Source organism: Morone saxatilis, unplaced genomic scaffold (assembly GCF_004916995.1).
Source record: "Morone saxatilis isolate NCDOM2014 unplaced genomic scaffold, NCSU_SB_2.0 Contig6, whole genome shotgun sequence".
In the NCBI taxonomy this organism is placed as follows: domain Eukaryota; kingdom Metazoa; phylum Chordata; class Actinopteri; family Moronidae; genus Morone; species Morone saxatilis.
The window spans coordinates 8,360,253-8,373,105 of NW_023340206.1; the positions used below are offsets into that span (position 1 = coordinate 8,360,253).

General features: G+C 43.3%; 1 protein-coding gene across 1 annotated transcript in view; it reads left to right on the plus strand.

Moving 5' to 3' along the window:
- Positions 1-12,853, plus strand: part of LOC118340017 (histone deacetylase 4-like) — a 51,919-nt gene that overhangs the window by 4,793 nt on the left and 34,273 nt on the right. The window contains exon 2 of the mRNA XM_035677858.1: positions 7,645-7,713. Coding sequence (XP_035533751.1) covers positions 7,645-7,713 — 69 coding nt within the window. The remainder of the gene's footprint in view (positions 1-7,644; positions 7,714-12,853) is intronic.

Here is a 12,853-nt window from a genome sequence, read left to right on the forward strand (position 1 = left end):
ATTTCTGATTCTGATTCTGATCACTCAGTCTTTTACAACCATTTTAAACCAAACAGTAACCTGCTGCACCACAGATGCTTCATTGTGAAATTGATGCAGGCAGGATGAGCTGTTAGTGAAAATGAAAACATAAGTTTAAAAAGAGCAGCCGGCTTCCTCAGGTGTTACGGTGTCTTATTAAAGATGGAAGGTGATGCCACTAGCTGGCAACGATTTGTTTTAGTCTTAGTCAGAAAGGACCAGCTTTCCAGGAAAGTCTGCAGTGCTTACCACTGGAGCAAGAACTGGGTCTGCACATGAGTCATACACACACACACACACACACACTGTGGCCAGTAAATGGTTGGTAAGTAAGTGCCAGGTACAGTAAATGATTATTTGTGAATGAGAGGTTTGAACTTTACATTGTATTATGCAAAAATTAGAAATGAATTCCACGAACAAAATCAAAAGCATGTCTACAGCACGATATAAACTGTGCTCAGGTTAGGTTTTTACTGCTTTATTTTGCACGGTCTATGTGGGCGTGAGCGCCTTTTTATGGCTCTGAACTGGTGAACCTGACACATTGCTCCTTTCCTCGAAGGCTCAGTGGTATCTAGGTTACAAGCGCAACAGTTTCGAGGTTTATACAGCCTTGAAACACAACAAAAAAAGTAAAGGAAAATCAAATAAAGTTAGATAAACAGTAATGAGTGGGGTCAGGAGATTGCATCGTTTGGGCTGGTACCCAAGATTAGATAATGTGTCTCAGGCACTGGTATATTTGGTGCTTTGCACGTACATATTTATGTCTTTATTATAAATTAGATTTGTCGACACTGACTAAAAGGAAATACTGTTTTTTTTTTTTTAGGAATATACAGTTCTGTTTGTACACCTGCCAGCTTCCATGACTACTTTGTTTGTTTCTAAACACAAATACAGTGTCATACTAGCTTTAAACAAGCTGCCAAACTAATAAATCAGTGCCACAAACCATGATATGTAGTATGAGAGGGTAATAAAGCTTGTATTGTATTGCCACATGTTTTAAAGGGTTTATTTTCTGGTGGTGAAAACACAAATGGTAAAGTTGAGAAAAAGATTTTTTTAAATAGTCGCAGCAAACTGGTTGGAAAAAGTATGATTTAGCTTTAGCTATCTCACAAGCTAACCACTAGCACTAACTTAAAATAAGCATATTGGTGGGTTTTAGCACTTAAAGGGCCGGTATACTTCGTCAGAATTGCTTGTCAGATGGTCACATACCTTCGTCCCCTCTCACATACTTTTCTGATGTCGGATTAGGCATTTCTGTGTCCGACCAGTTCTGTAAATTATCTCCTAGATGTATGAGAGTGGTATCGATATTCTCATTAAACTCTCCACCAGAAAGCGAATAAGCGTAGTTCTCAAAATGGCGAACTGTTCCTTTAAGTATGGTAATTTGTGTTTTCTGAATCCTGTTTTGAAACTGGGTCTGCTGCAGATTGTATTTGTGTGTGTAATTGTGAGTGCACTTTTACTATCTGGTCAGTGGGGAGTTTTGGCAGGATTAGCGAGGGACTGCTGCTGACGTAAACAGTACTACAGACAAGGTTGTGACACACACACGTATATGCCCTGGTGTGGGGTTTTTCCATCGCTGGTGTGGGATAACTGACACATGGGACACAGAATGCTGTAATGTGCTGCACAGCACAAGCACACATGTACTCACAAATACAGTTTCTACTGCTGTCACCTTTAAGAAATAGGACCTTTTGGCATTAAACACTCTCATCCTGATGATTGTGACCTCTTGGATTCAAGTCTCTGGTCCCTCTGCATTGCTTGTCCTCACGATCCAATCTTAAGTGCTGATAAAAAAAATCCTGGAGGTCGTGTCTAGCTCTCGCTCTCTCTGGGTCTCATACTTTCAAGGTAATTGTTGTCGTGGCCAAAAACTAATCTTGTAGGTTTATTAGGGCAGGTTCTAATAAAACTCAGGCTCCTGCACCATCCCCCTGCTGCTGACAGTCTTGTATTTTGCCTCACTGTACATGGCAGTGACAGTAAGAAGATTTATTTAGGATTTTGGCATTTTGCATTCATTTTTACTTGATTTTGGATTGTCATCTGAACCATTGTTGGGTCTCACCCCAGTCTTTGATAAACACTGCAGTACAGTACGCACACAGATCTCAGGCTGGCTATAAGTCTATATTATGGATTTGCTTTTTATTACACCTGCCAGATACTATTAACGGGGCAGCAGTGGCATAGAGATTTAAGGAACAGACTGGGGACTGGAAGATCCCTGGCTTGTACTGGCTGGTAAATGGAAAAAGTGAATGAAAAGCACTTCCCGGTAAGAGAAAATGAGCAAACTTAGGTGCCCTTCAGCAAGACACATAATTCCTAACTGGTCCTGTAGAGCTATCACAGTAAGACTGTGGTTTCCTTGGGCATATGTCGGATATAAAAATGTTGAGAAAGCAGTGAAAAGGCAAGCTTCCTAATCAATCATCTTCTCAAAACTTCAAAATAAAGTAAAATAAAAAAGTAAAAGTTTCTCTGCAGTTGTTGCCTAAAGAGATGTGAGTGTGAGGCCAAAGTGTATTAATGGTTAATGATTAAATTTACATTTCACTCATCCCACTTTCCAGTGACCCCCTTTTCATCCTCTTACCCACATGCATGCAGTCACACATCACACTGCTGAAATCCAGAGGTGAAGGGGTTAAAAGTTTTCGCTGCAATAAAGAGGGCCCGGCTTATCCCTGTGTCTATTTTTAGAGACACACACACAAGATATGCGCACGTGCATGCATGGCGAACAAACAATCATTATTTTTGGTCTCCCGTGTTGAATCTCCTCTTCACGATTGAGCAGTTTGTTGCCGTGTTGTGCAGCTAAAAATGGAGCACGGGACGAGTGCATGCATGACCCAAGCGCTGCCTCTTTTGTGCGGCGGTCAGTGTGAAACGAGCATGAGCCTCATCCAGGGAAATTTAAAGCCTGATTGTCACGTTTGTCTGGCGTCCACTTGTGCTGACATGTTGTTTCTATCATGCAAAACCAAATTACGAAATTGTGGCAGATTGCAAAATGCACTTCAGCGGCGTGTTCCCACAATGCCGCCGCACCCTCCCTCTCTCGCTGAAACCAGCGAACAGAGATGAGGTTCCTGCCAGCCAGACAGGACGTCAGTTCTGTCCTCCCATGTGCCACCAACTTGGCTGAACATGACTAACAGTCGATCCCAGAACAAACCCAGGGGGGTCTCTTGTGCAACGACCAACCCCCTACATGCACAAGCTCCGCTTTGTCCTTGTGCAAATGGGGTGCAGGCACCCATCTCATCCCGCCGCACCCATCCCCCTCCAAAAACAAACACCTAATCATGGCCTTTATAAGGGTGGATGTCCTGGTATACTAGAAAAGCTCTGTTTTTAATTGGTATGAGGACAGAAACAGCAGAAAGGGAGCATGAGTTAATGAAAGGAACGGGACACATCTTTTGTCCCCGTGTCTTTTGTCCCGTCCCTGTTGAGAAACGGGATACACTGTGTTCTGCCAACGAGCTGTCAGCGGCAATTACGGTTTACATTGCTGCCTCAGAGCCCTATCCTTGTGCCTTTTGACATTGTGCTGCACAGTGCTTGACAGGAAGCATGGAGGTCTGGCCTGGGCATCAAGGAAATACTACCGTTAAGCAAGTGGATCAGAGTATTATCATTGCTGGGACTTGAAACACATGAACACTTGAAAAAGTTCAAGTAACCAGCCATCGACCAAATGTTAAATGGTGCACCTGTTACTCTGTATGCATAGTAGCTGCAGAGCAACTGTCATCTCACATACTGTGGGTGTTTGTTGTTGTAAGGCTTTAGGCCCAGCTACCAAGGCTTTACAGTTGCGTCACAGATCTCCTAGCAACCATGTGTGGCACCATTATGGATGTCGTCTGTGTGCAAATAGTCCCTAAATACATGAAAACCACTCTGGTTAAAGAGTAGTAAAGAATAGTGAATGTGAAAGTTGGTGTGCACAAGTCAGTTAAATAATTATTGAGTCTATCCATTTTCTATACCTAACTACTGCACAGAATGCACTGGGCAAAAGTCAGGGAAACACTTTTCACAGCTTTCACATGGTTAGAAATACAGCTTTCTGCTATTGATGCCCAAGGCCTTTGGACCTCCAGTATGGCTGCTGTAGCATTGCTTGATTATGTTGCATAATCACTACCACCTTGCATCATATGAAACACCAGAATTCACACGGAAAAAAGTTTTTTCTTTACTGCAGATTTAGGTGCAGGAAACAGAAATCTGATTGTTAAAGTTTTATTTCAGTTTTTCAATAAATAAAACACATTGGTGAATCAAGTTTTTATGTGACTAAGTCCGATCAAACAGACCAAAGGTATCAACGTCTCAGTAGGTTTTATCCACGTCCACTTGAATAGCAGTTCTAAATTCGCACTCCTTGAATGATAAAGAGCTTGTAAATCACGTACATGTGTTTATTTAACAGCCACAGTCATGTTAAATGTATAAATCCAAACTGCAGATTTAATCCAGGCGCCCAGTGCTTTGAATCTGAGGCCTACTCATGTACATGTTAATTTTTGTGACTTAGTCCATGCATTTCCAGCTCCAGCATCTCTACAGTTGTAGTTTTTGGTCTCTTTATTGGTTTACTGACCTCATGACATGAATGTGTTTTGGACTTGAAACAAACACTCCTAGTCTAATTACCAATTCCCAAGTAATTTGTGATTTTATATCAAGTGACGGCATTCTCCAAGAGGCACAAAGAAGCACTTAGACACCATGCCAAATTGCATTACTGCTGTGTTTTTCCGAATCTACCAGCATGAAATGAGGGTCAGATGGTTGTTTCCGACTGTTCACGGGACGCAAACTGGTGGTGGCTCACACAGGGGTCACCCATTCTCTTTTATCAGTCGCCATGACGTCAGCCGCTGCCCTCGGGAAGCAAATTTGCGACCCAGAGGAAAAGGCTCTTCAAGGAGAGGCGTGTTTGATTAATCGTATTGTTCCTGTCTGGTTCACCTTGCTCACTGGAGTCACCCTGGACGAAGCAGCCAGAACGGAAGTGCACTGAATGTAATGAGGCTGGAGCATCCTTCCTCTCTTTCTCTCTGTCACTGTCTCTCTTTGTAAACGCCACAGTGGCGCAGACATCTCATTTCTCCTCCATAACAAAGGCCTCTGTCAACATACAGTATGCAGTCTCGGGGTCAAGCTTGCCTGTCTCTCCATGCTGTCACAAAACTACATTTCGCACTGCAGCGGAGAGAGCTCTCCACCATTTGCTTAGCTCATTACTCCAGCATCCCTCCCCGTTTACAGCGCAGATCATAACATGCATGTTTTTGACGAGCGGTAGCTGCATTAGCTTGAGTTAACTGACTCTCCGCCTGAGGCTAGCGGAGGCTATTTATAGCTCCCCGTCTCCCGATGCCTGCCCAGTGGGACCAAGAAGAGAGGAGAGAAAGAAAGAAAGAAAAAAGAGAGGGACGGAGGGAGGGAGGGTGGAAAGAAGGAGCTGGAGGGAGGAGGGGGCTGATGGGTAACTAGGCTACATTCAAGATTGATGGACCCTGTTGCCAAGGTATAGGGCACTTCTCCTCTGCAAGCGTGCGGTGGTTTTGCATGTGGTTTGTTGCTTCATTACGTTGCTTTCCCTCGCTGGATGCGTGCGTTTTAACACACCTGTGCTCCCTCCACGTGCATCTCAGGTATCAAGTGTGCGGTTTTGGACTGAAATCTTATATGCTCTGTCTAACTAACCGCAGACAAAGACATCCGTCCCCCTAATTTGCTGCACTTAAGTCGGAGATGTAAAGCTGCTACCAGCAATTTGTGCAAAAAGTGGCGTAGAATTACTCCGAGCCACAGGTGTCATCACATCACAGATGCACCTCATTTCCATTGCAAAATTCGCCAGCGTGTGTGTGTGTCATTTGAATAGGCTCGTCAAAAGATATCAGCTATCACTGATGTGGATCTGTTTGTTTTGGAGAAGCAGGGAAGTGCGAGGCGCCCTGACCACCTGTCTGCTCTCGCAATATTTCCTCACCTTTCACATGAAATCTGACACAGTGTATGTACAGTGTGCCAGACCGCAAATTTGACCTCTGTGTCGCAAAAGTTTGGAATTTGAGTAGCACCTGTTTTGAGGTTGTTTTATTTAATTTTTTTTTTTAAATCATAATACATCAGGCAGCAATATCTGGCAGCCAGTGGTGAGAAGAGTTAGGTAAATAAACCCATGTGTGTTGAGATTCGTTTGAACAGGACCAAACGTGATGTTCAAGTCCACACCCAAGTCCTCCCAGGGATTGGTGCATCAGGGGTGTAGCCATTCATGCAAGGTGGTGAGAGACGAATACACATACACAATCAGCGCACAATGCATTCTCCAGCTTTGTGGCTAATTAAGTGTGTATGTATGTGTGTGTGTGTGTGTGTGCCAATCTGGTCCAGAGAGAATTCCAGAAATAGAACATGCACAGTGAGACGCTCGCCTGTTTCCCTCTCTTTTATTCCTCCAAAGGGATTTTACATGGCTTTTCATCTCGCATCCAAAGGAATAATTGCATGTTTGTGTGCCTCAGATGTCTTTAAGCCTTGTGCTCAGAATATATATGGATCAGGTGCCTATGATTGCTAAAAATAGATGCATATATAGAGAACGTGTGTGTCAGTAGTCATAGATTTTGTGTGCAGCCGCGATGCATGTCAATTCCATTCCCTTCTCTCTCCTCCCTTTTTGCACCGTTTCGTTGTTTTTCCTCCATCGCCTCATCCTCCTCGCCTCCCTCTCCTCTCTCCCCTCCTTACCTCTGTCTTCCCCCTCTCCCCCAATGCGTCCTCCTCCTCCTCCTCCTCCTCCTTCACCACCACCACCCCCTCTCTGTCGCTCTGCTTTTTATAGCCATGTCTTCCCAGGGCTCGGCAGCTACAAAAGCCTTTTCATGTTGCCACTATAATTACAGCCTACACACTTGCGCACACACACTTGCGCACACACACACACACACACACACACACACACACACCAACGGGCACGCATGCATACACACAAACACAGGAGAGCAGCGCAGCAGCAGCGCTGTGTCTTTGTGTCTGCATGTGTGTGCGTTGTGTGTGCGCGCGTGCTCCGCATGTGCTGTTATACACAAAAGGGTGAGCTATTTTTACCTCTCTCCCTCCCTCTCCTCCTCTCCATCCCCCCCACTCATCCCTCTCTGCTGCTGCTGCCAGCCACATTTGCTATGCTGAGCACAGGCAGTATCAGTCGAGCCCCAACATCCCTCCTCTCGCACACTGAACTCACACACGAGCCGATGAAGGCTGCTCCCTCGGTATCCCTCAGATTTCGAGCTTATTTTATAGCACCTCTGCAGCCGAGCATCTCTGCAAATTCACAGCTCGTGTATATTTCACCAGTCATGGATCAGGCGGTTGCTCAGGTGGCGGTAGCGGTGCCGCGGCATGTGCTCGCAGCTTTGCAGATGACCTGAAGCCCGCTCGCTTGGACTGTGGTCTTACTAACTGCCTGATTAGCAGTTCCAGTTTGTTGCTGGAAGCTTGTCTCAATGTTGCGGACCATATTTGAAGCAGAGTGTGCTCTCTCTCCCACAGAGGGGATCCTGGGAAAGGAGCAGCCGCTGGAGGTTCTGAAGACATCGGCGCTCAACCACATCCCAACAGGTTGGACACTCTGTGTGTTTGTATGTGTGTTTGTTTGTATGTTTGTGTGTGCGTGTGTTTGCGTGAGCTTCTGTAAACCAAAGCTTGTGTGTGTGCACCTACGTGATTTTACTATTAACCACATCCTGTGTGACTTTGCATGCATCTGAGGTGTTCCTAGGATGTGTCCGGTTGTCATGATTGTTTCAGTCCAATTATTGAAGTGTCCTCACGTTAAAGATCTATTATTATGTAGCAGCACTGTGACAGTTGGACGTCACAATATGGTTTATCTAATTGATAGTTAATGGGTTTCTGTAAGTCTTTAAAAGAGTCAGTGCTTACTCTCCTGTACGTTATATTAATGCAGTTATCTCACAGTGCCATTTTGTTGAATGGAAATACAGCCGCCCTGAATGTAGGCGCTCTGTTTGAGAGCTTATGTGAAATTGTTGTTGGATATCTCAAGAGGAACGGCTGCCAGGAATATACAGCAAAACAAGCAATTGTGCATCTTAGTGATGTGTTTGCTGCAAGTTCCTGAGACAGTTTGGTTGTCCCAAAACAAATCAGAGCTACCTTTTTCTCTCATGGACCAAAAATATTGAAAAAATAGGTTTCTGCCTCTGAATCCCCGTCTGATGCAAGTGCTATGCCACCTTTGCGAGTCAAAACATCACAAAATGTTATACTGTATTTACAATAGCTTTCTCTATGGCCAGTAAAAAAGGAAGTAGAAAGGAGCAGCGATGAAGCCGTATAGAAGCAGACAAGAGTACAGAAATGAAAGGGGCACAGATGGAGATGAGGTAATCTGAAGGAGAAATGAGTCTGAGGTAATATATGCATAATGCATTACTAATTCCATAATGAGGAAGCTTAAACTGTTCTATGTATTTCATTTCTTACCACAGAGTACAATTTGGATCTTCCCCTTAAAAGATAATGAAAATAGTCAAAGTGCAATTCATAATTTACTCCCCATGCTGCGCTTTAGCTTTCTGTTTCTGGGATTTCACAGAGAGCAGCAGTGAGCTGGTAGGTGAGCTCAGCAAGCCTGTTGCTTTGGAAAGAACAAATAAATAACTACTTCCTCTTTACTTTGACCCAAAGTATCTTTCTCCTGTCCCAGACTTTACTGAAGCCTCACATGTGCTCTCGTGTTATTGTTGGGGTTATTTTCTGCGTGCCTCTGGCTAGGCTGATAAAATATTGAAATACACTGGAGTGACTTCATCAGATATTCTCGAAATCTGTTGTCTTGGATACGGAGCTGCTGGGGCCTCCACGTTCGGTAGCGTGTGTGACCCGGACTGTTGAGGGGGGGACGAATGAGGAGAGTGCACCTGTCTAAAGGCATGTATACTGCACTCTGTAGCATGCCTCCACTATAGTAGTTTCCTCATTGAAAATGCAAAATGCAATTGTTAAAGTCCTGAATGCTTTGTCATCTAATCTTTATGTAATCAGATCCTGGTGGCTGCATTTAAGCACACAACATGATGCAGGGCTTTCAGTGGGATGCAAAGCAGTGATTGCTGCACCTGCAGGGAGCTGCATGACTCCAAGTAAACACCTGAGTTGTGCTGGTAGTTTAAAGTGACTGCATTTTTTTTGACACCTTGAACTTTTGTTAATATTTATTTGAGCATTAACTTGATCTCATGACAAGAAAGGAGAAACCTTAAGCCTTTCTTTTTGAACTAGTGCTGAAATGTTAGTCGATTAGTCGATAAATCAATCAAGAGAAAATGAACAGATATTTTGGTCAGATGTTCTTTAAATCATTGAATGCTAGAGCCCCGATATGAGATTTTTGAGGGTGGTGAGACTGATATCGATTTTAGAGCAAGCCTGTTGCTTTGGAAAGAACAAATTATAAATAGATATTTGAGCTGCAATGAAAATATAAATTTTCTATGTGGATATGACGATATAAAGGTACTCAGGACTACTAACTCTATTAAATAGTATTTAAGTTAAATATTTGTATTATTATACAGTATTTTCAGTCACATTGCAATCTGCTGGATAAACTTTGCAGTGACACCAATATATTACCACAAGCATATTTTTGCATTATTTTCGGGAAAAAGTTATCATATTGGCACATATCGGAAAACATATATGGCGACGCCGATATCTCCAGGGAGTGAATGTATTTAACTATTTTCTGACCTTTTATAGACTCAAAAATGTTGGGCTACATTGATAAAGTAAGAGTTTGGTTTGTAAAAAAAAAAGGTCTTCAAACTGTTCAAAACCAAAAGACATTCAATTTACAATAACATGAGCCAAACAAAATCCTCAAGACAAGCTGGAACAAGTGAATGTTTGGAATTTTAATTACAGAATGAATTAACAGATTAATCGATAATAAAAATAAACTTGCAGCCATTAACTGTATGTGGTATCAGGATGGGAGAAAGTCATGTCTGTTTGACTTCTGTTTGAAGTCTTCATCCAATGCTTCGCTGCTGGTCTCACATACAGGCTATCCCCATGTAACGAGCACGTTCCTGCACGTACTGCACCTCAACCTTCACACGTCGTCCACATCTACGCCTCGTGTTATGTCTCTGACTCTCTTTCACCCATCTCGTCCTCTTAAACCGCTGTGCCACAGACCGTTGCATGATGTCACTGAGACCGCGACAAGTCGGCACTCGCCTTTGGCAGAACGAGCCTCGCTGCACCTTGACACGTTCCTCCGTCACGCCCTCCCTCCCTGTTTCTTTCCCTGTCATGTCAGAGTTCTGTCTCGTTTTTTAAAGACGTCACGGTGCCATTTTGGAAATCAGATAATAAGATGTTTATGCAGGTTTAAAACCAGGAAAAGCTCTTATTATCTCCAAGAGTTTGAGCTTGCATGGAGGTTAATTCAGAGCAGCTGAGAGAGTCAGCGGGAGAAAGTAACATAGGCTGATGTTCACCCAACCCACCCTCAGAGACCAATCAGCAAGCAGACCGCAGCTATTTTCCTCCATCAACAGATGTGCTACTTGTTGCCTCTCATCTCGCCCTGCTGCTAAATTCACAGTGAAACCCTGCACAGAATATCTCCTGTTCTTTGTAATCTTTTTGCATGGTAAAAAAAAAAAAAAAGATCATTTTACTGAGGCCACTCTCAACAGCTCTGCTCGGCTCAGTATGACATCTATTAAGCGTAACGACTGTGGAGCTCAGGCAGTCAGATCGTGGGATATACACTCGGCGAACCGAGTCTCAAATCAGAGACGCCAGCCCTCTGCATTGTCTGGTATAAATAGATCTGCAATTGGAGCCAGAAGAGTTGTGGACTGCGCCCGAGGGGTTGTAAACAGATTGTGATTTGTTGCGGGGAGATGGAGGGAAGAAAGGTGGGAGGGAGCAACTGAGCGGAGAAGGAACGCAAAGCAGGGCTGGAGGATAGGGCAAGAAGAAGCAGGATGGAGGGTAGCGAGGCGAGAAACCTGCTCAAAGGGAAGGTGGTGGAGGAGTTAAGGTTCAGAGATGGAAGCTGAAGGGAGAAAAAAAGCTTCCAAAGAGTGAATTAACCTATAGTAAGTCATACACGCACAGTGGTGGAGAGACACTTTGCGCCGAGATGTTCAAATCATGTCGTGGAGATTCTCTCTCATGCTTAAAAAATGTTCCACATGAAACGTCAGGAAACTTTTAAATGCTCAAAGGAAAGAAGAGAATAGGAACAGAAATGTGAGGTCTGTACTCTGAGGAAACTTTAGAGAAAATACCTTCAGTTTGACAGGAATTGAACTAAAGTCTTTGCTCTTGTCAAACTCGTGTTGTCTCAGGTAAGGTTGTCAGTTATGTAAGACTCCTGGAAGCTCCTCTGGTGTCCCGCGAGACGGCACGTTTGTCTTTGTTTTGGTGTTCTCTGAGTGCCCCCATATTGTCTTCTATCTGGCACACATCAGTAAACTGAGGTAATTGTTTGACGTCACTACTCGTATACAAAGATGTGCTGATATCAGAGTTTATCTTTGTCAAGTGGCAGCCAAGTTAGTCTGATAGGCTTCTCATTGGCCATAAATGTTTTTTATATGCTGCTGGTGCACCATCATTTGTCTGGTTTCTCAATAGTTATTGAAGGAAAACAAGGTTTTTAATGAACTATACTGCAACTATTGTAGATTTTATTAAGCTTGACCTGTTAAAGGGCTGCAACTACTGATTCCTTTCATAATGGATTAGTTTCTTAATTATTTTCTCAATTCCTTGATCCAATTGTTTGGTGAAAAGTTATTCAAATTGCTTGCTGTCAAAGACAAAAAGAAAATCAGCAAATCACATTTGAGAGACTGCACATTTGTCTCACAGTTATTCTCATTTTAGAGGAAACGTTTTCTTTAAATCTTTTCAGCAAAAGATTTTAAATTGTAAATGTTTGCATGGACTTTAACAAATAAATGATAATAGAAAACATAAAATGAGGAGTAAAGCAGAAATAAGTAAAGCAGAAATAAGTAAAAACCTCTTTGACTCCTAACATGTCTATCCAAATGTGCACATACATATACAACTAAACTTAATTAGAAGCAACAAAATGTCAAAATAACAGACCTGTACTGTGTATTTGGACAAAAAACTACAGTAGCAAAATCTGATGACAAAAAAGAAACAATAACCTGTTTATAATCCCTGATTTTATTATGATCCTCCAGTATTTAAATATCGGGGGTGCCTCCCTGCAGGGAAAGTCCTTACTTTGCTTCACCTGAAACCATTTTGTGGTTTTATTTGTTTGGGAAATGCAGGCAAATACCAGGCCAGGAATTTGAGCACACAGTATTAAAACCACACGAGAGAGAGAGAGAGACAGAGAGAGTGAGAGAGGGGGGAGAGAGAGGAGAGAGAGATAGAGGGGAGAGAGAATGGGACGTCTGCAAGTGTGTGGGAGAGATTTGATGCACTACAAGCGGCGTGGAGGGTTTTCCTCGGCCTTAGAAGCAAGGACAGCAGGTTGAGCGGGGGAAAGAGCAGAGAGGGTAAGGAGAGAAAGAGAGAGCGCTCTGTGTGTGTGTGTGTGTGTGTGTGTGACGTTGGAGGGGAAGTAAAAGAAAAGAAGGATGATTGGGATGAGAGGGATAAAGGACAGATGGGGAGAGGAGAGACGAATGCTCCCGGAGATAAGCCTGTGTCACTGATGCACAGTTGTAAG